The 20,803-nt window shown below is 39.8% G+C and overlaps 1 protein-coding gene and 1 non-coding gene across 4 annotated transcripts in view; both read right to left on the reverse strand.

Moving 5' to 3' along the window:
- Stxbp5 (syntaxin binding protein 5) overlaps positions 1–20,803 on the reverse strand; it is a 140,978-nt gene that overhangs the window by 81,223 nt on the left and 38,952 nt on the right. For all 3 annotated transcript variants that reach the window (XM_021221148.2, XM_021221150.2, XM_021221149.2), the window contains exons 5-7: positions 7,995–8,129; positions 6,756–6,819; positions 639–722 (exon numbers count right to left, since the gene is read on the reverse strand). In XM_021221148.2, coding sequence (XP_021076807.1) covers positions 639–722; positions 6,756–6,819; positions 7,995–8,129 — 283 coding nt within the window. The remainder of the gene's footprint in view (positions 1–638; positions 723–6,755; positions 6,820–7,994; positions 8,130–20,803) is intronic.
- On the reverse strand, positions 10,781–10,912 carry LOC115062865. Its single transcript, XR_003842777.1, has one exon. It is a non-coding gene; the product is annotated as a small nucleolar RNA SNORA36 family (small nucleolar RNA).

Genomic DNA, 20,803 nt, shown 5'->3' on the forward strand with positions numbered 1-20,803 from the left:
ATAGGGAACTTTTGGGATAGCATTTGAAATGTAAATAAAGAAAATAATAATAAAAAAAATTTTTAAAAATCTGAAATAGAATACTAAAATATACTTAAGTCACTCTAAATCCTCAATCTTAAAATAAGCCACACCTTTATAGATACTGTAAGTAAAATTATGTCCACAAACTATGATTGGTGCTGAGAAGCTAAGCCAAAGCTATTTGACATATTTTTCTTTTTACAAGTAGGAGGAAACACATCTATTGTTTTGGGATATGACTGGTGAGCAGTGTGACCCGTATCTAATCAAGGAGAAACATTACAGAGAAGAGTCTTCCAGGCTGCGCTGTTTAAGGAGTGTGTGATAAGGAGTGCGTGAGGCTCTCTGCAGCTATGGCTGTGCAGTGTAATGACGTTACTTCCCAGAGAGAACTCCATGACCCCAAAAGTTCACTGGTTAAAGATAACAGCAATATACTGTGTGTTCTGACTCCACACAAAGATACATGAAGGTGAGGTGAATGTATTATGGATGGAAGAAAGGCTTTGTTTCAGTGGATTCCGAAAAACTTCTGTAACTAAAATTCAAGTTTTAGAGAAGATGCCGTGAGTTACAGTACTGGAAGATCTTTAGGGAGAATAAACAGCTGTTACCTCATCATATGTGTATCTGTAGTCAGCCTTCTTTGACTTGAGGTCCCATAAGACTACTGTTCCAGATTCAAAGCCAATCAAAAGCTGCAGAAAGGAAAGGTCACATTACTGAGCAATGATTTACCTACTCGGTAAAATACTTATTATTTGTGGACAATACAGCTAATCATTGTTCATATCCTTCACGCATAAACCTTTATTATCATTGACCATCTGTACAGGGAGTTACTCATCACTCAGATGACAAACGAGAACACAGCAGGACAGATGTACATGCTTTTGGTGATTAGCAACTCACCTACAATGGATTCTGAAAAGAGGAAGCAGACTTTTTGAAGTTATGAGTCTACATCCTAATGATTTTTTTAAAATTGCTAATAAAATGTACAATTGCACATGCTTGACGTATTATTTTTTAAGATCTATAGATCACCAAGGAATTTTATTCAATGTACATACTGATTAATTTCAAATAATTACCCCCATATTCCTTCATGAAACTTAAGTTCGCCATTCCAATAACCACACCTCTTCCCAACATTAAGCCGAAAGTACTCCCGCGGGAGCCTGCTGGCCCTCTCTACTGTGTGTCCTGATCACCAGAACTAATCAGCTCTCAGTCAAAGACTTGGCAGTCATCATGAATGTTGGTCAACAAGAAAAACCATCCAGTAACTTTAAGATGATGTTCTGCATCTCTCTAATTTATCATCCCTGCATTTCTAGTACTGTCCTCCTGAAAAAGTGTTCAGACCTCATTTCTGACCCATTTCACATTGCAGTTGTAGGACCAGTAATGAAATCCAAAGCTGATAGGGAAATGTATGCTTTTACTTAAAATTTGTCAGTCTTGCCACTCTTCATGGTAAAACCCAAACTCAGTTATATGACTATAAAATGTATCACTGTCTGATTGCTCCTTTCTACTCCAACCCCGCCCCGCCCACCACACGTCTCCTGCCCAGCACATGCCATTTGTTGATTCTGGAGTTTGTTTCTGCATTCATGGTCACATTTGAGGGTTTGTATGTGGTGCCTTCTGTCTGAGGGATGCCATTTAAATGGAATCCTCTGATTGGTCCCACTTATCCTTCAGCTGCAGTCTTAGCAACTGCTGCTTTTTTTTTTTTTTTTTTGGTTTTTTGAGACAGGGTTTTTCTGTGTAGCCCTGGCTGTCCTGGAACTCACTCTGTAGACCAGGCTGGCCTGGAACTGCTTCTTTTAAAGACTTGCTCAAAGTACCAAATGTTAAGTCAATGCCCGTCAGGTGTGCTCCAGTGAAACTCCACCCTTTTCCAGGCTAAAGTGTTTCTTTATAACATAGCATTCTCATTATCTGAGGTCTCTGGTAGAGTACAGTAGTGGTTCACTGGGTGAGGACTAATAACTACTGGTTCACAATCAGACCTTTAGCATTTGTCAAGGGGCCTGATAAACTCTGCCCATCTGCTGCCCCACCCCCCTGCCCCAGGGTGATGGCTAACACTGACTATTATTTTGCTAGGATTTAGAATCACTAAAGAGACAAGCTGCTGGGTGTGTCTGTGAGGGTTTATCTTGACTATTTAACTGATGTAGAAGGCCACTCCTTCTATGCCCCCGGGTGAGCTGAACATCAGCTCTCAGGGTGAAACACATACTCCTGGAAAGACTGCAACAGTCTCCTCTCCCTTTCCCAATTCCTCCAGACCTTTTGGATACACGGTATGGCAATATCCCATAGAGAAGAAAATAAAATTCAGCAATAAAGAAAAGAAACGTACATTATGTCAACAGCTTAAGATGCAGCCAAGGAGCCCTAGGTAGGAAAGCGCCCCTTTCCAGACTTGTAACCGTAAGGAACTAGCTTTGCCTATTCACATTCTAACAATCTAAGAAAGTCACAGTAAAGTTTTAACCAGCCACAGAATCCTAATGAAGTTAAGGATATGTGTCCAAAAAATTAAGGTGTAATAACCTTACATCTTCTTAGATCTTCTTTACAAAATGAAGAGAAGGAACATGGGAATCTAAGTTATCCACAAAGTCCTTGGAAAATCTCGGCAGGATTCCCTCCTACTAGGATGCTTCATTTAGCACTGGGTAGCAGTCAATGCAAGACCCCTAACTGGTCAAAGCGCTCAGAGTGACTATTTAGTGCTCAGCCCTAAAAGGAGCATCTATATCATACTCCCGCCATGGCATGCACACACAGACTGACAGACACACAGACACAGACACACAGACACACACACACACACACACACACACAGAGAGAGAGAGAGAGAGAGAGAGAGAGAGAGAGAGAGAGAGAGAGAGAGATACACACACACAGAAAATGAAGAGGGAACACAAAGAATGTGAAAGCCAGACAAAGGGGAAAAGGCTATGAGAAAGCTTTCTAGACATAAAATGGCTGTTGTACTCATAAACTTACAGGCACTGTGGTCACCTGAACAAGATCTAGCCTGTCCACGTTACAGCAGGGAGGGAGAGGGGCACATGAAACTCTGTTCTAGCTGAGGAACTACAGACAGCCGAGGTTCCTGGGGGGCACCATTTTCCTGAAATGATGCAGCCACTGGAAAGCTGTTAGTGATACAGTAAATAAGTCAGACCCATGTTCACAGCAGCAACCCCAATTAGACACAATGGGAATTTTTTTAAAAGTTAAAAAAAAATTAACAACAGAAAGATGACCCAGGAAGATGTAAATAATTCTACATATTGCTAATGAGTTTCTTTCAAATTTTTCTTTTATGAAAGCATAATAGTCAGTACTTGTGATCCAAGAACTTGAGAAGCCTGGAGACTAAAGGACTGAGCAACAGGCCAATTTGTACTACATAGTGAAACCCTGTATTAAAACACAAATAAATGAACAGGCTGAAGATCTAGATAGAGTACTGGCGGAGGACTTGCTTAGCATATGCAAGGCTCTAAATTCAATTTCCACCACCAAATAAATAAATAAAAGGGGTGTTTGCACAGAGGGTGAGTACAGCTCAGTTCAGAAGAGCAGCCACACACGCACTTCTACCAGAGTCAGTGGATCGCACATACCATCACAGCTGTACACTCAAATACTATGGGTTAAAAGAGAATACAGTTTCTGTCAGAATTATCTGGGCAGACATTATTTACATACACTTTTATTTGGACTGTACAGTGTAGAGAGGGAGACAGCAAATGGTGAAATAGGCCTCCAAACACGACTGACAGAAACCACAGCATGGTGCAGCAAAGAGAAGTCTGCCCTTGGGTAACAGTAACTATTGGCTTCAGTGTGTCCTTCTAGTGAGGGTATCATGAAAGATAAGGAGACTCAGGGCTCTATCCTAAGGAAAACTCTGTCACCTCATGAGAGGCTGCAGACAAAACATCAAGATTTGAAAGACATTCTGGGACGCTGACCTTGAAGTAATTCAATAGGTGGGACTCAGTCTTAAAGGGGGGGGGGGGGATGTCTTTACAAGTCCCTCCCTCTTCCAGGCTCAGGCTTCTAGGCAGAGGAGATAAAAAGGTGAGAGCCAGGGGTGATGGACGGGTGCACAGAAACACTGTCTTCCAACACAACTGAACTGATATGAGCTCACAGAGATTGTGGCAACACAAACAAGACCTGTGCATGTTCAAACCACACAAAACCCCATGCCCAAGAAGGAGAAACAGACACAATGACCCACCCTTAACCAAGAAGTGTAGTGGGTTTAGCCTAATGCTACTTGTATGTAATGTTAATTTTATTCCCCCAAACTGCTTCCATGAGTGTCCCCAGGAAGGTCTGAGAGACCCCGCCCCCAGTTGGTTCTGATTGGTAAATAAAGATGCTGGCAGCCAATGGCTGAGCAGGGCAAACAAGGTGTGGGGGGGGTGCTTTTAGGATTCTCAGGCTTAGGACTAAGAGGAGGTAGAACTGGGAGAGTATGGAGGACAAGAGAAGCTAGGCCTGTTAAGAGTGGAGGACAGGGAGGCATAGCCACCATGCAGGAGCCAGAGAGTGTGGCCCAGTGGGCTGCCCAACTGGGTCCAGGGCAGCCACGGTAGAATACAGAATTTAATAAGTGATAACTCGGGAATATCAGCAAGAGGTACATTAACTGCATGGAGGTTAGAAAGTGGCCCAGCTATTACAATAATTACTAAAATATAAAGGCTGTGTGTGTGTCTTCCTTTTGGGAACATTAAATATCAGGGTGAGTAGCAGGAACACACTGCCAGGATTTATTTATAATATTTAATTCAACAAAAAAGCTATGTACAATCTACCTCTCCTGGGAAAGGGCAAATCAGATTTCTCTAATGCAGTGACACTGAGTGTATCAAACATAATCCAGGATGGGACCCACACCCAGGAATAGCTGAACAACACAACAAACTCCATCGTGCTTGACTGCGTGTGTGTGTGTGTGTGTGTGTGTGTGTGTGTGTGAGAGAGAGAGAGAGAGAGAGAGAGAGAGAGAGAGAGAGAGAGAGAGAGAGAGAGAGAGAGAGAGAGAGAGAGAGAGGCAGGCAGACAGAGACAGAGACAGAGACAGAGACAGAGACAGAGACAGAAGAAGACAGAGATCCTACATAGAGTTGCTGAGGAGGGAGCTGGGGGAGAGCCAGGGAGGGAAGCATCATTAAACAGTCTGTATAAAAGTTGTAAGAAACACTGTGCCGCACTGCTATCAAGTGTAATGTCCTCAGGGAAAGAGATACTACAGACAAGTGCCAAGAGGACTTGGTGAGGAACTCCACGTAGGAGTTCACAGGCCTTCCTCTCCGACATCTAGCTTTTAAATAAGTATCTTGCAAAAGAAAAATAAAGTGATAATCAGGTTACTGTACATTTGCTTTATGTAAAGTTTCTTTCTAATCATAAAATTCCATGACCAACTGCAAACAGTCCAAGTATGCTTCTATTTCCCAGGGGAAGCTCAGAGAATTGTGGGAAATAGTTTATTGGTTTGCCCCTTTGCACTGAGAGAAGATATTTGTATCAAATCCTTCATAAATTAAAGTTTTGAATTGTAGATTTCTAACAAACTTTCTTGTGCACATTCAAGTTCACATCCTAAAATTGCCCAGGTAGGAAAATGTGATTAAATGGAACTACCTGAAAGATGATTAGTTTAAGTAAGAAAATTGAAATTCACTGAAAAGAAAATTTTATTATTTTTAAATGTATTAACTAACTCAAATTAACAATAGCTAAATAGAGACTACATGAATACAAAGAAACTTAAGCAAAAAATTTAAAATATAACAAGACTATTTCTATATTATTAACTGGAATATTTATAAAGAAAATGTTAAAGAAGCTGAGATTTAGACTACTATAGAGGTTTTGCTAAGTGTAGGGCCCCAAGACCTGTGACCCTGCCCCCATCATTTCCAATTGGTAAATAAAGATGAACATAGCGAAGAACTGGGCAGAAGAGACACAGTGATGCTTAGGGTTCCCAGGCTTAGGATCTGAGGAGAACCACAAGGGAAGAAGAAGACAGGAGAAGGAAGGAGAAACCACCATGGCTTAGGAGTAAAGAAACCCTGGTCCTGTGAGCTGGCCAACTGGAGTTCAGGACAGCTCAGATGAAACATGGTACATGGTGAGTAATAACTCAGGGATTCTAAACATGGAGAATGGTATTTGCCAGCTCTTGGTTGCTTAAGGCTTACTGTAAATAAAGCAATGTGTGTCTTTCATCCGGGAACTAAATGGTCAAAGGCAGGGTAGAAACCTAGGGCCTGGATTTAATAATCCTACAATGAACTACTATAAGACAATACATCATATGATAAGCGCTACATAAGCTGTGAATTAAGTTGCTAAGAATGACTATGCCACCAAAAAAGGAACCTGTCTGCATTCTCAGAAAATCAGAGAAAATATTCTAAATAAGAAATACAAATGAATAACCTACAATTATTAAGCCTTACTAATGTTTTAGTATTTTTAAGCCCTTTAATTAGAAATTATTCTAATTCTTCAACTGGCTCTTCATAATGAATGACAGCAATGCATTACTCGATATACAAACCGTGGTTCAATCTCCACCTTTCTGCACAAGTGCAGTCCTAGGAGAGTTTGCATATTTAAAAGTCAAAACATCATGGATTCAATTAACAAGTATTTGTTCAAAAAAGTTCTACCTTCCCCTCGTCCATGGGATTATCACTTATATGCACAACAGGTCCTGGGTGAGATTTAGATGACCTGAAAAAAAAAAAATGAGGCTTCTTTACTCAAGTAAAGTTTCAATATTCATTACAATAAAAGATTCATTTCTGAAGAAAATAGTTCAGTCAGTTGCCAATCAGAGAAAAAAATTGTGAAAATCGCATGGATGTAAGACAAGAAGCTTCGTAAGTGCACTTTCTCTATAGGAACGATTTTCAATACATTTTATTTTAAAAACATGCAAAATAATGCTACCTATTCCTGTACCAGAGAAAGAGAGAACATATAGGTAAAAATATTACTGGAATGATTCCCATATATTTGGAAAAACCCATATATCTGCTTATGAATGCTGGAGCCTGGGAAAGTGTGGCACTTCAGACCAATGAGGATGCAGACCATCTCCATCCACCAGATGTCAGGATTAACTCAAGGAACAGACTGAACCCCACACCCCCACCCCCAGCTTCCAAGGAAGGGTAGAGACATCCTTGCCACAGATAGGAAAACTACCTTTAAGCATTCGATTCTAGCTACACCAAAATGTCTAAGATATGTTACATTTTTGTATGTGTGTCAAAAGATTAAACCTGTAGAATGCATTTTTCAAAGACTGTTGCCAATAGCTTCAAACGTTTATTCTTAACATTCTAAATAAAAGCTTACAAAATAAATGATACAAAAAAGCTTTCAGTAAGTAAAAATTATCATTGGAGATTTTGGCCACCACAGTGCAATCTGGTTTTTGTTAATCTTGGTGATATAATAATTTTTTACATTTACATTTCTTGACTATTAGATATGAAAGAGGAGCTTACATTGGTATTTTATAAATATTGGCAATAGCACATTTGTGATCAATGACTACTACTTAAAAAATAATAATAAGATTAAAGAGAAATAATTCAATTAGAAGATAAATAATAAATGTGAATGTTTTCAACCTAACAGGAATAACTATAAGATTGCAACTATCAACTGTAACAGTTGACATACAGGTAAAAATATATAGTATATATTTACAAATATGTGAATATAAAAAGGCTTAAATGTATCAACTGTCATGAAAATAGGAATTGTCTACATTGTATGGAAAAGATCCATATATATCAGGAATTCCTGACCTGTCAATCCCACATGGATACACTAACTGGCTTTTACATAAAGATAGACTTGATACATTCAGATTTGGAATATTTGCTCAGACTTACAGTTCGATGGCTTTATTCCACATAATGACATAGCCTGAGAGTGTGAAGGACTCCACATTGACAATGTGTATGTTACCTCGCTCAGTGCCCACATAGAGCCACTTACTCTGGAAAGGCAGATGGCAAAATGTAACCCTGCAAGAGGAAACCCAGACATAATGGCAATGATAAGAAGAATTGATGTGTTTTCCTGACAGTATTTGATGGTTACTTATTTTATATAGTTAGAACAGTGAAAACTGATAATAAAATTACAATCATTCATCTATTCTCTGTGATTGATATTTACGCATGTGAATTCAACTCATTATAATTTAAATATATTGTCAAGTATATTTCCCAATAATGTCAAATACATGGCCGTATAGTAAACAGCACGGCAGAATCAAAGGGGAAGGGGCTTGAAGTAAGATTGTGCTTCGAATCTGGCTACATGATCAACTCTGAACAGATCTAACATTTCAGACAATGTTCAACCCAGGTAAAAAACAAAAACCAAAAATAATAATGAACATAAACAAATAATATGTAATGAGAATAATTACTACTGAATTATATGCACAAATGCAATCCTAAGCCTCTGGCAAGAGTGAACATATAACATGTTTGCTATTTCCATAAATGTACAATTTCATTACAGAAATTTTATAAGATGAAATATATATTTAAACAATGAAATATAGCTTATGTTCTTATTCCTTTCTAGAGTTAATGTTCAAGTAGACCTTAAGGTTTAGACATTTGTATTATTTAGTGTTTTATATGACAAAATGTACTCTTCGTAAAGAATGTGCAAGAATTTATTATAATGAACTACATATATTGAACCAGTAAAATAACTTTGTGATGCAGCCTGAGTATCTCCTTTTGATATTTTTGGGACTAAAAGCATTTCAGATTATAGACTTTGTCATATTTTAAATAGTAGCATATAAATAATAAGATATTTTGAGAATGGGACTTAAATCTAAGCACAAGATTGATTTAAATCACATATATGCCTGAAGGTAATTTTGTACAAGTTTTATGTACCTACATTTTGACTGAAGCCTGTCTTATGAAATCAAGGGTGGAACTTTCCATATGTTGTGTCACGTGGGCACTCAAAGTTTCACATTTTAGACCATAGCCTACTTCAGGTTTTAAATTAGGGATGATCAACCTATTCCAAGGCAGTTGAAATCCACACCACCTTTTTGAAAACTTTAAGAAAATCTATGGAAAAGGAAGAAATTTGGATTAATGGGTAAATGTAGAATCTTAATTATGATAATGGTTCATTAGAGTATGTATATATATATTAAAACTTAAACAGTATACATTGTTTACATTTTAGATTCATGTCACATATAACTCAGAAAAACTGCCTAGCATTTTTGTTTAATCAGGTCTGTATATTTAGGAGTTATGAGAGATTAACCTAGTTCTAGTTAACATGTAGATGATCAGTAGAGTAAGACTGCCTACAGTCCATCTCTAGTTCTGTCATCTCTTAGCTATAATACTAGGTAAGCCCCTCAGTTTCCCAGTTTCCATTTCGAGGGTACGGAGCATGCTGATCTCACACGTCCATCTGAGGGTCACTAAGACAAAGCACGTTAGGCGCTAACAACAGGGCCTGACATTAAGTACTAATAAGTGCTAGTTGTATATCATTAAAAGTGAATTATATTCCCCAGCTGGAGAACCATCTCAGCATCTGATTAAGAGCACTGGCTGCTCCCCCTGACACGTCTTTGATTCACAGCACCTACAAGGTGGTGTACAACACTGCAGTTGTAAGCTGACCCATGTGGGTACTAGGAGCCAAACCCTGGTCCTTTAGAAATGTAATCAGAGCCCTTAATAGCTCAGTCAACCCCCAACCCCCAAATTACAGCTTTCTAAAACTACTCTCATTATTTAAGTGAACTGAGGGAGAAGGAAAGACAATGACGTTAATCACAACCAATCTAACAATTTCTTATCTGTCATTTTTTTCCTGTTTCTGAGCATGTTGTTGTACGAAGAAAAGAAAACTAAAATTCCTCCAGCAAGCAAATGAGACAAGATGGATCTGACAATGTCCTTCCAGTCTGTGATGTAAAGTTGACCAATTTTCCAATTTATAAACTGAGAATCTTGCCCTTCTTTATCAAGGGATTAAAGGGTAAGATGAGGACGATATAAAGTTCTTTTTATGACAGTAACAAAGAAAAAGACCTTGGCTCCTTTCTGAGCGGCATGAACTTAAGACTTTTGTGTGTGTATATGAATGAGCGGGGGCTACAGAATTGTTTGTTGTTGGTGGTGGTGGTTCATTTGTTTGTTTTATTTGGGGGAGGGGAGAATGCATCTAATGAAATGAAGGAAGTATCCATAACAGAAGGTACAGCATTGTGACAATGAAGGACCTTGGGACAAATAAATGTCAAACTTGGAATAATTTTGAACAGTGGGTGAAAACACACGATCTAACACTGATCCACTACTGCGCTACTATATTATCAGCTGCGCCAAAGGCAGAGTATTGAGAGGCATTTACAAGTTCTGGCTAATTTGTTTTTCAAAGCTTTTGGAACCAGGTTTCACATGAAGTCCACATAAGAGAGACATGGCTCCAGCTGTCAGATAGAAACCTGCAGGACATTTGAGAGTGGCTGGCTAGATCACCTTCTGCTCACTCCTGCAGCATGATGTAGTGTAGCTGCAGGCAGGACTCCCCGTGTCTTCCCCTGCCCATGTTATGTGGCATGGCGGCAGGCAGGCCCCTTACCATCTCATTATTTATTCATTTGTTTGCTTGTTTGTGTAGGCTAGAAGTATATGAATAGAGTAATACTCTTCTATTCAGTCATTTTTCTTAGCCAACTTCAATGTCCCAAAGTTTAATTAACAGAACAAGGAAGCTGCCCTGAACTGAACTCAACACGTTGGACAGGAAAATATATTCTTACACGTACAAAATTAAGTTCAAAAAAGCCAGAAGAAATTCTCAGGAACACATACTGTGCCATGTATCACAAGACTGAAATACTATCTTGAATCAAAATCAAATTCAAATTTTTTCTTTTATATTCACTTTCCTCCTCCACACACACACACACACACACACACACACACACACACACACCTGTGCACTAAACTTGATATATTAAAGTTGGTTTTTATTTGTTTGTTTCTCCTTCCCCCAAATTTGCTATTCCTCTAAGTTTTATAACCAACTGGAATATGTTTTCTTATCTTCCTATCATGCTTACAAAATAAGCAATGAGCAAAGCATGAAAGATTTGAGGTGGGCAAAGAGTTCTGGATTTTTTTCCCTTTTTCCAATTTTAAAAAAATTTTGTATTTGCTTGTGTGTGTGTGTGTGCATGCACACCTGTGGTATGATGTGTGTGTGTGTGTGTGTGTGTGTGTGTGTGAATGTATACATGTGGATACGTGTATACCATGGTGTATGCATACAGCTCTGAGCAGCACTTTCTGGAACAACTCTCTCCTCTGCCATGGGTCCCAGGGCTGGAACTCACACTGCCAGTCTATTACACTGTTTTGGGTACTGTAGATCTTCCTTTTTGTTGCCAGTCTATTATAGTCTGGTTGAGAACAGTGGGCTTACCTTTTACTTCTTACAGGAGCCTCATGTGCAAATAACCACTGTGGGAGATCCCGAGTCATTAGCTGAGCCGTCCTCTTGTATTTTTCCTCTAGGCTACATTTTCAAAAGTATTCTCTCCTTTGCTACCCCCATCAAAGTATGAAGCCTACTCAACTTCTGGTTCCTATATACCTCTTCCTTCAATTCAGCACTCTATTCTTGCATTGTATCATAAAGAAGCAAGTCACACCTTCAACAGTATCCTGCGAAATCTCAACTAACAGCAGGCTAACCCTGTGGTCATCAGTAAGGAGGCAATTCTCTGAAGCTGTTGGCCTCCTGTGTAAAGAAGAATCACTTTCTCTGGCTTCCACTGCTGCATTTCTCACTCCACTCTGAGTCTGACCACAGCAAACAGGTGTATGAAAACTACAAACAGCCTGTTTGAGGCAACTGTAGGCCTTTCTCTTATACTCCCAAAGTCCAAGGCCCATCTACCCACCGTCTTATTCAAAAACCAGTGCCACATGCTTAAGCCAGTCACCAAGCACATATGCAGCATAAGATGCTATTTACCATGATGTCACAGCTCAGCTCAGCTGAGCTCATTTAGATACACTCTAAAATGATGTTGAGAAATACTGTTCTCTAGGCATAGTAAGGCTGCTACCAACTGGGAACTAGAGTGAAGTGCTTATCCAAACCAAAGACTCACAAGATCTGCCCTAGACCCCCTAGATCCCCTCTGAGATTAATATCCCTCTCCCCCCCCCCCACTTCCTCCCTCCCTCCTTCCCTTCCACTCTGCACAGGATCCTGTCTCAGCTACAAGTGGTGTAGACTAGTACTAGAAGAGACAGGAGGGGGGTGAGACAATTGAAAGCAGGATTCCATCTGTGCAACTTTCTAAAGGTGGTCACCCTTCCTGGTGTGGGGCTTTTCCATAACAAAGCAGTTCTGGGATCATCCACATTCTGATAACCCTTCACCCAAGCTCCTGTAACCCAGCCTCTAAACTCACTGGCTCAGCAAGCTTGATTTAGGGCGGAAACTGTTTGTTTGTTTGTTTTTTAAATCTCTGTGAATGGTACCCAGTTAAATAAATGCTTGCTTCTCTTCAGGAAAAGTACCAACATATATTTGCAAAATGAAACCACAGAAGGATTCATTTATCAGAACACAACTCTTGCTAAGTAACAACATTTCTGGATTCTAAAATTGTATTAGTTTTTATTGCTGCGTGACAAATCACTATAAACTTAGTGAGTTAAAACAAGACTCACTATTTCAGTTTCTGTTAGATCTAAACATCTGTCTAGACCCTGCACCTGGAGGCTCTCTACTTAGCAACAGAAGCACTTGAAATGCAGGTTACTGGTGGCCGCTGCATTCCTAAATATCTCTTTCAAAGCACACTTCTCCAAGTCCATTTGGGTTGCTAGAAAAATCCAGTGTCTGCACTTGCAAGACAGTCTACATGTTCTAGCTCTCCCTGGGACCCTTACAGTGAGATTCACTCCATCTCTGTGACCAACACTGACAAAGGTCCCTATGCTTTATGTGTCAGGAAGGCTCCAGGCCCATTTACAACATTCCCCTGATTACATCAACCTACTTCACAGGGAACTAGAGTAGGAATGTGGCCCCACCTCACGTAGATGAGTGTGATTTTAAACAACAAAGGCCAGCTCTGTGGTGCCAGGCAGATATGCTCCCCCCCCCCCAGTCCCATACTTAGGAGTGGAACTGTCACTGAGCACTTGGATAAGTACCAGCTCCTGCTTTTCTAGAGAGGCTGAAACGCTCAGTCTCCTCCTACTTTATGAATGATGACTGTGGTTTTAGTTGGTACTTTGTTGGTGACAGGTTTTTCAATTTCAATTATTATCTAATTTAGTTATGTAAATTATTAATTATTAATTTCATTACACTGTTTACATTCTCAAACCTGAAGCAGTACTATGGCTGTCCACTCCCTATGCCCCGGCCGGGATGCAGAAGTCAGCATCCCTCCTCAGCATTCTACACAGAATTCCAGCCACTGCTCCAACACAATGAACTATGCTAGTTCTGACTGTGCCGACCACTGCCTAAGTGTGGCTCATTTATTCATCCCTTTGTTTGGGTAATTTTATAGAACTGATTCTACTGAATTAAAAAGATATGAACCTACTCTCCTACTCACATTTTGTAATATGGCCCCTTCTCTAATCTCATCTTTTTAATGTTAATTTACTGTTAGGTCCCTATGAAGTCTGATCAATCTCTCTGAATATCTATTTTCTTTTGTCTAAAGTTTTAGCCTTTATAGGTACCTAATCTCAGAAGTTATCCAAAACTTTCTTATCACATTAAAAAAAACAAACAAACAAAAAAAACAGTTTCAAGTTCATCACATGGTAACTTTTTTTTTACACTGAAAAATTCTGTTAACATTTTGTCCAAAAACACATTTCTAACATGACTTGTGTCAGTACCAACAGCAAATCCATCACTTGTGAGGTAGAGGCAAGAGGATCAGGGAGTTCAAGGCCAGCATGAGCTACATGAGACCCCATGATTTTAAAAAGCAAAACAAAATGTTTTAACAATATGATAGTTACAACAAAGGTTGTAATTCTTGATTTTTAACTCTATACTGAATTGTATTTAATCTTGTTTGCTATGTACAATAAATTAATTTGAAGTCTTCCTAAGACTTGTATGGATAACTTTTAGGTTGGATTTTGGCCAGCCACACATTTCCAGCTCTTAGTTTTATGATGTACACAGGCCTATGGAAAAAATCATAAGCTTCATAAATAAGCAGAACACCACAATGTTTGGTTAATATTATAGTAAACTAATGGTATAATGTGGTAAAGGACCTTCTGTTGCTTTGTTAACTTATTTATGCCACTGAGAAAGTGGGACTAGGAGGGCAGCCAGGCGCTGCTGCACACTGCGAGTGCAGATTTTCCACTGCTCGGTTGCTATAGGAATGATTTTTTCCAATCGCCAAATGGTTCTTTTCTTATGCGATTTTTATTAACTATCAATTATTCTCCAATGCTAGTTAAACTAAAATAAATTCTGAGTATGAGAACTAATATGTCGTATAATTTACTTTAGAATACATAACTGATTATTCTTTAAAGATGTATCTACAATGAGATGAAACAGCCATGGCAAAGTGTAAATCAGAGCATTAGAAAACCGCATCTTTAGAAATACATGTCAGTACCTATCGCCTTGCAACTACTGGGGTACTTGAGGGGGAAAGGCCTCCTTATAACATTTCAGTGAGGCATATTTTCTTCATTTCCTGACAATAAGTAACATTTATGTGAAAGGTTCATAAACAATAAGAACTATATGTTCAATGTAAATATTAGACAATTTCAGCCCAGAATAGGTAGTCTATATAGTTACTTCAATTCTTAGTTTTGATTGTTTATATTTCTATTCAAAACTCAGGGGAAAATGTAGCATTGTTGAGAATAATGCTCGTTTGAATTCATAGTGGTGAGTTACAAGTAGGAGGAGACAACTGTATCTGCTTATTAATCCAAGACTTCTTCCTAATTAAATGTCCTTCAAAGGAAAAAAAAAAATATCAAAGTGTAAGCCAAGTGGAACATATTCTGCAAGTGCCATAGAGAATTTCGCTTATCAATTCTCAGTTTCAATCAAAGCCAAGGCCTGGCCTTCTCCTCCATATGAATCAACTCAGTGTTGCGTGGCAAGATTGCCAATACTAAGCGAGAACAACAGAAGCAATGTTAGTTTCTAGAACTGGCAGAGCAAATTAGCATAGAGAGAAATTTCTGTTCTTGCAGTTCTGGAAGCTAAAGAACAGACATCAAGATGTCAACACTGTTGAGTTCTGAGGGCTCTGGAGCAGACTGTTACATCGCCCTGTGGCTTAGCTTCTAGTGCTGTCAGCTGTCCTTTCCTCGTTGAACTAAAGATTCATTATTTACAGGAATATCTATTCTTCCATCCCTCCCTGGTGTGTGTGTGTGTGTGTGTGTGTGTGTGTGTGTGTGTGTGTGTGTGTGTGTGTGTATGCTGTCTTTTTCTCTTACAAAGACACCATTCACATTAATGCTGGCCACATTAAGTTAATTTCATTGGAAAGATCCTATTTCTAAATAAGGTCACATTTGAGGGTTAGGACTTCAACAGTTTTGGGAGACACGATTCAGTTTGCAACAGGAGTCAGAGCAGTGAAGACCACATCAAAGTACTCCCTAATACGCATCACTGTTTCCAAATCCTTTCAATGCTTTAGCTCAGACTACTGGCAAATGAATTCCTGTGGTAAAAATTGCATGGCAGGTTAATCTCTAAAAGGCTCTGAACCTGGTGATGGCATAATAGCTTATATACTAATTACAGGGACAAACAAAACTGTGTTTCATTTCTGACATTTGAGAATGCTCACTCTCCCCCGCACTCTGGTTGGCTGTAAACTCCTCCCTTCGATGCTAAAGCAGCCTCCATCATACTTCCAAGTCCTGGCCACTCCTGGCCCACTGCAGAGATAAAGTCATGTATTAGCCTAGTGCAGTATGACTCGTGTGCTCGTAAGAGGAGGAAGGGCGTCCACGGAAGACAGAGAGCACAGTCCATCCTCAGGCTGCAGTTTCAGAACCAGCCTAAGAACCGTAGGGAAATGGAGCTTAGTGCTTCAGCTGCCTGTGGACAACCAGTTGACTGCTCAACCAGGAGGGCAGTCCTGTGGTTTTTCTTATGAAAAATCAAAAATCATCCTGTGGAAACTAAAATACGTATTTATCCATTCAGTATGAACTTGGCATCTGGGAAGGTTGTCTGCTTAGCTTTGACCAGTGTCCTAAAAGTAAGACCCAAGTCCTTGTCTATGATGTCAAATGGTGCTCAGCACTCAAGACTCAGATACATACTCTACAATTATCCTCAGAGTAAACAGGAAAATTGGAAAAAGCTGTTTAACATTTACGAGAAATAAAACGGTCAAGGCCCTGGGACAAGGGAGGCACCCAAAAATCAATGTGGGTGACCTTAGCTGTGACTCGCTATATTGGGGATATGGAACCTGAAGAGGCCACCTCCTATATTCAGAAAGGAACCCCAGAGGAGGAACACCAACCCATCCACAACACTTTCAATGTCAAATTTATCCTGTATACAAGTAATGCAGGCGTGGAGGAGGGAGCAGAGACTGAGGGAACGGCCAACCGATAACCAGCCTATCTCATGGGCAAGCACCCATCCCGAACATTATTCATGATACTCTATGACGCTTGCAGACAAGAGCATGTGGTCCTCTGAGAGGCTCAACCCAGCAGCTGACTCAGACAGATACAGACACCCACAGCCAAACAGTGGATGGAGCTTGGGGACTCTTATGGAAGAATAGGAGGAAGGACTATGGGCCCTGAAGAGGACAGGAACTCCACAGGAAGACCAACAGAGTCAACTAACCTGGACATTTGGGAGGCTCGCAGAGACTGAACCACCAACCAAAGAGCATACATGGTCTGGACCTAGGCCTCCCTGAACATATGTAGCAAACATGCAGCTTGGTCTTCATGTGACTCCCGAACAACTGAAACAGGGGCTGTCCCAAATGCTGCTGCTGGTATGTGTTCTAGTAGCAGGGCAGCGTTGTCTGGCCTCGGTGGGAGAGGAAACACCTAGCCTCACAGAGACTTGGAGTAGAGGGGTAGAGGGGGTTGGATATCCAGGAGGGAAGGATTGTGGGAGGGGACAATGGGGGGAGCCTTGAGTGGGGATGTAAAATGATTAAGTAAAAACAAACAAAAAAACACTAAAAACTGTGAGGCTTACAGGAAATTTTTCTTAAATTAGAAAAATATTATACAAAGCAAAAACGTAATTTTCTCAAGTTTATAGAATTAACCAGACTTCAGACTCAACTGTTTTATTTTTTCTTAAGCATCACAAAGGTTCAATCTATAAAAACATACATTACAGGTTTATGCAACACTGTATGTTTAATATTAACTGTAAGCTAAAAATTTCAATGTTGTAATTTGCTACACTTCAAAAAAATTAAACTAGAATAAAAATGCATATTATGAAAAATATAATTTGAATTACTACATAAAATTTCTATTATATGTATAGAAAATTCCACTAATATAATATAGTACTGAAGACAAATCTATGCACAAAATGTCCAGTTTTGGGATAACACAAAAGAAAGAAAGAAAGAAAGAAAGAAAGAAAGAAAGAAAGAAAGAAAGAAAGAAAGAAAGAAAGAAAGAAAGAAAACAAACCAGATCCTGGTTCAACGCCTCTCCCTTGGCAGCCACATGAAGAAACAGTAGCAGAACAAGGTTTACTTGTGAAGACCAGGGCCCACTGTTAAGCTAAGTTCTATTACACCAACTATTCACAGCCAGCACAGGGAATCTTCCAAAAGATATATTCTAGAAACATTTAGTCCTGCCTCAACTTCTTATTTACTACAACCCTCATAAACACCTCATGGGACTTGAACTTTGAACAGGCTTTAAAAAGCTTCTGTGTGTTATGTGAATAAGCATCTTAACAGGTCTAGAATTGGATAATGGTCAATTCACTTTGTCAGTTTTACAACATGGCATACAATTGTGCAAACTGTCAGGATGTGTCTTACATAGTACTTCCCAATCAAGAGGGTGTGGAATACAACAAACACCAGGCTCCATTTACTGAGAAAAGTCACTTTTGTGTACTTCTCACAGTGGGATCTTTTATCTGCCAGTGCATCCAGACCATCAGGACCTACAATTTCATGGGGACTCTGTATTAGTTAGCTTCCACTGCTGTGACCAAGTTGCCTGATAAAAACTAGTTAAGGGAGGGATGACTCATTCAGGCTTAATGTTTCACAAGCTCAGTTCACAGGAGGTTGGCACCACATTCTTGGCAGAAGGTGAAGGAGGATGTGACTGAGAAAATTCTTCATTTCATGTAAAGCAGGCAGCAGAGCAAGCATGAGAAGGGGATAAGGGATAACATATTAAAGGCCCACACTCAATGATCTACTTCTCTCCACTAGGTCTGACCTCCTAATTTCCAGAATATCACAAAACAGTACCCATAGCTGTGGACAGACTTCTGGACTGGACAGGACAAGAACCACAAGGACTCCATATAAAAACTGTAATTCAATCCTTAGAAATACTGCTTTGCAAACAACCTCCATATTTGATTATCATCAGCTCCTAATACTGGATCCCTCAGTGTCTAGTTATTTCATTCTGAGTACTTAGCAGGTATCTCACACTGAATATGCTGTGACCCTGGGCAAAGTACTTCCATAATCCTCTACTCAGTTGAAAACAGGGACATGCCACTGACAAAGGGGGCATCAGATACATGTCTCCACTAGAATGCCTGCTCCTAGCAAATTCTAACAAAAGGTACTTAATAAGAACTTCTACATTGCTACATCATTTCAAATTGCTACAATTCAGGACTTCTTGGTTTTGACCATTCTGATATTTTGGACCATTTGGTTCTTTGCTGTAGCTAGCATCCTGTGCACTATAGCAGGGATAGTAGAATTTCTGGCATTTACCAACTAGAGGACAGCAGTACTTCTAACTGTGGAATTGAAAGTTGTCTCTAGAAATGGCCAAATGCCTTCTTGGAGCCAAAATGATTGGAATGTGACAACCGCCCAGCTACATCTCTAGCTTCCCCAGAGCTCAGCACTCATGAGGGTAAGTTCCAGGACCACTTGACATAGGCTAGGGCGCTGAAACTGATACAAATCCCCTGAGAAGCTTAGCAGACAGATTAAAGGACTCTGTAGAGGTCACGAGTTAGAAAACAAGTTTGCCTCTTTGCTTCTTTGTTTCCCTGTGGACTTTGCTAGTAACCTCTCTTTCACTCCTGCCAGGCAAGAATCGAGCATGGCTGAATTGACATAATGTATGTGGTTTATCTTCCCAAATCACTATGTAACCAATGGCAACAGTTACTGGCTCCTTGCTAGGTCTACTCTGTATTCCCACCCACGCAAACTTAATGTAGATATGCCCTGGGACTGGTGGCGCTGTGACATGCTATATTTTCAGAGACTGCTTTAGCTTTAGCTTGCCTTGCTCCGGCTATGGGGGGGAAGGGGGTGGGGGTGGGGGAGGGGGAGAAGACAAGAGACAAAGGCTGACAGCTGAACTAAACACTCATTAAAACTGGAACATAGGCTAATCCTTGGACAAAAGAAGTGATTTTATCTTCAATGCTAACTACTACCACATACATACATACATACACACATACACACACACACACACACACACACACACATCTGGAAACAGTCTTACAACTGTGAAGGTTGTATATTAATTCATATTTCCTGTCAGATGTAAGTACCATATGAATCAAAGGAGAAGCATAATAATGAAAACTTAGGAGTTCCATAAAAACACACAGAGAAGAGAGTTTAACAAAACTGTGAAGAGGATCTCTTCAGTCAATACCCAAAGCTCATAAATCTTATCATGCGAGATAGTCTAGAGCAACTATTCTACTTCTAGAAGTTTATCTTTTAGATATACTTACATATGCTCATATATATGTGTGTGTGTATGCATATTTAATTATATAGTGCAACATAATAAAGCAAAAGGAATAACTATAAGATTTACTGGGCACACTGTGACATTCTGACACAACAGGAGAGTATGTAATTATGAAAATGGCCCAGAGAGATCTAAAGATGCTAATATAAGATGACCCATCGGGTATGCAGTTAGGTGAAACAAGTTATGGAAAGACTATACAATGTCCTTTTTAAGACAAAAGAAAAAAGCAGCTATGTAGAGACTTGTTTTCACCTTTATACATTGTACTGGCTAGTTTTGTGACAACTTGACACAGCTGGAGTTATCACAGAGAAAGGAGCTTCAGCTGAGGAAATGCCTACATGAGACCCAGCTGTGGGGCATTTTCTCAATAAGTGATCAAGTGGGGGGAGGTCCCCTTGTGGGTGGGACCATCTCTGGGCTGCTAGTCTTGGTTCTATAAGAGAGCAGGCTGAGCAAGCTAGTGGAGGCAAGCCAGTAAGGAACATCCCTCCATGGCCTCTGCATCAGTTCCTGCTCCCTGACCTGCTTGAGTTCCAGTCCTGACTTCCTTTGGTGATGAACAGCAATGTGGAAAGTGTAAGCTGAATAAACCCTTTCCTCCCCAACTGCTTCTTGGTCGTGATGTTTGTGCAGGAATAGAAACCCTGAGACAGACATAC

Source organism: Mus pahari, chromosome 21, assembly GCF_900095145.1.
Source record: "Mus pahari chromosome 21, PAHARI_EIJ_v1.1, whole genome shotgun sequence".
Classification (NCBI taxonomy): Eukaryota; Metazoa; Chordata; class Mammalia; order Rodentia; family Muridae; genus Mus; species Mus pahari.